This window comes from Bison bison, unplaced genomic scaffold (genome assembly GCF_000754665.1).
Source record: "Bison bison bison isolate TAMUID 2011002044 unplaced genomic scaffold, Bison_UMD1.0 scf7180017864325, whole genome shotgun sequence".
Lineage (NCBI taxonomy): Eukaryota > Metazoa > Chordata > Mammalia > Artiodactyla > Bovidae > Bison > Bison bison.
In genome coordinates this window covers 1,124,348-1,125,368 of record NW_011494897.1, presented here as the reverse complement: position 1 = coordinate 1,125,368, position 1,021 = coordinate 1,124,348, and the positions used below count along the sequence as shown (strand labels likewise).

At 58.9% G+C, this 1,021-nt stretch overlaps 1 protein-coding gene across 1 annotated transcript in view; it reads left to right on the top strand.

The window, feature by feature from the left end:
* The window catches only part of HLX (H2.0-like homeobox), a 5,617-nt gene extending 5,271 nt beyond the window's left edge, over positions 1-346 (top strand). Inside the window, exon 5 of the mRNA XM_010853298.1 lies at positions 9-346. Within this exon, the coding sequence (XP_010851600.1) occupies positions 9-346 (338 nt within the window). The remainder of the gene's footprint in view (positions 1-8) is intronic.
* The last annotated feature ends 675 nt before the right edge of the window (positions 347-1,021 follow it).

The following is a 1,021-nucleotide window of genomic DNA, read 5'->3' as shown; positions in this document are numbered from 1 at the left end:
CCCAAAAGCCCCGAGCCCGTCCCGGCGCCCCTCGGCGGCCTCTAGACTGGACGAGATTGGAGGAGTCCTGCGTGCAGACCCCCAGCCTTCCAGTGTGGGCTGGATTCTGTGCCTACTCTCCAGTGGCGGCGGGGCCCCGGGGTTTGAGACGAGGCGGCGGAGTTTCGCTCATCGCCTCTCCGGGCCGGTGCAGCCCACCCGGCACAGAGCCGAGGCGAGTCTGAGTGCCCCCTGCCACCCACCCCAACCGCCACCGCCAGGCTCCCAGCGCCAGACGAACACTCCTGCCCGGATACAAGCAGCTCACACTGTGAAGCGTTGGACTAAACAGTTTTCCCCTCACTAGGGGTCACGGTGCAAAGACGTGATGCACTTAGGATACCACAAACTTGTAAATAAAATGTTTACTCTGGTTTGTAAAGGCCACTTGGCTTGCTGGGGCGAGGTGGTCCTTAGGGTCTGGGATCTCTGACCTGGACTTTAGCCCGAGGCACTGCGGGGTGCAGCCGCTGGAGGTGGGGGACTAGAGCTTGGGGGGGAGCATACTGCAACCCCGGAGCCACCTCTCTGCAGACTTGGGCAAAGGCTTAGAGGTTCCATTAGTCCATAGCCCACGCCAGCTGCCACGATCCATCGAGCGATCTATGCACCAGAGTATGTCCTGGGAGCCCTGTCGGCCATAGACTCTGTTAGGCCTGTCCCTCAGATGGCTTCACCAGGAGTGTGTGCACCAGCTTTCCACAGCAGCTGTAAGCAGAGTGTAAGCAGGGTTGATGGAGAAGAGGGTAGTGGGGGACAAGGTTAACCTCTCCAGCGCTGGTACTGGAGTCTAGAGAGGCAATTCCAGGGCAAACCCACCCCTTGCTTGTGGATGGAGTAGGGGGACTGGGCAGGTTCGCAGTGTCCAGAGAAAAGGACCACACACTATCTGCCAGTGGTTAGGGCTGGAAGACTGAGCCTGTGATGATTTTAAAGCTGCCAAAGTATTGCATGGCAGAATGGTGATTTGTTCAAGGTCACT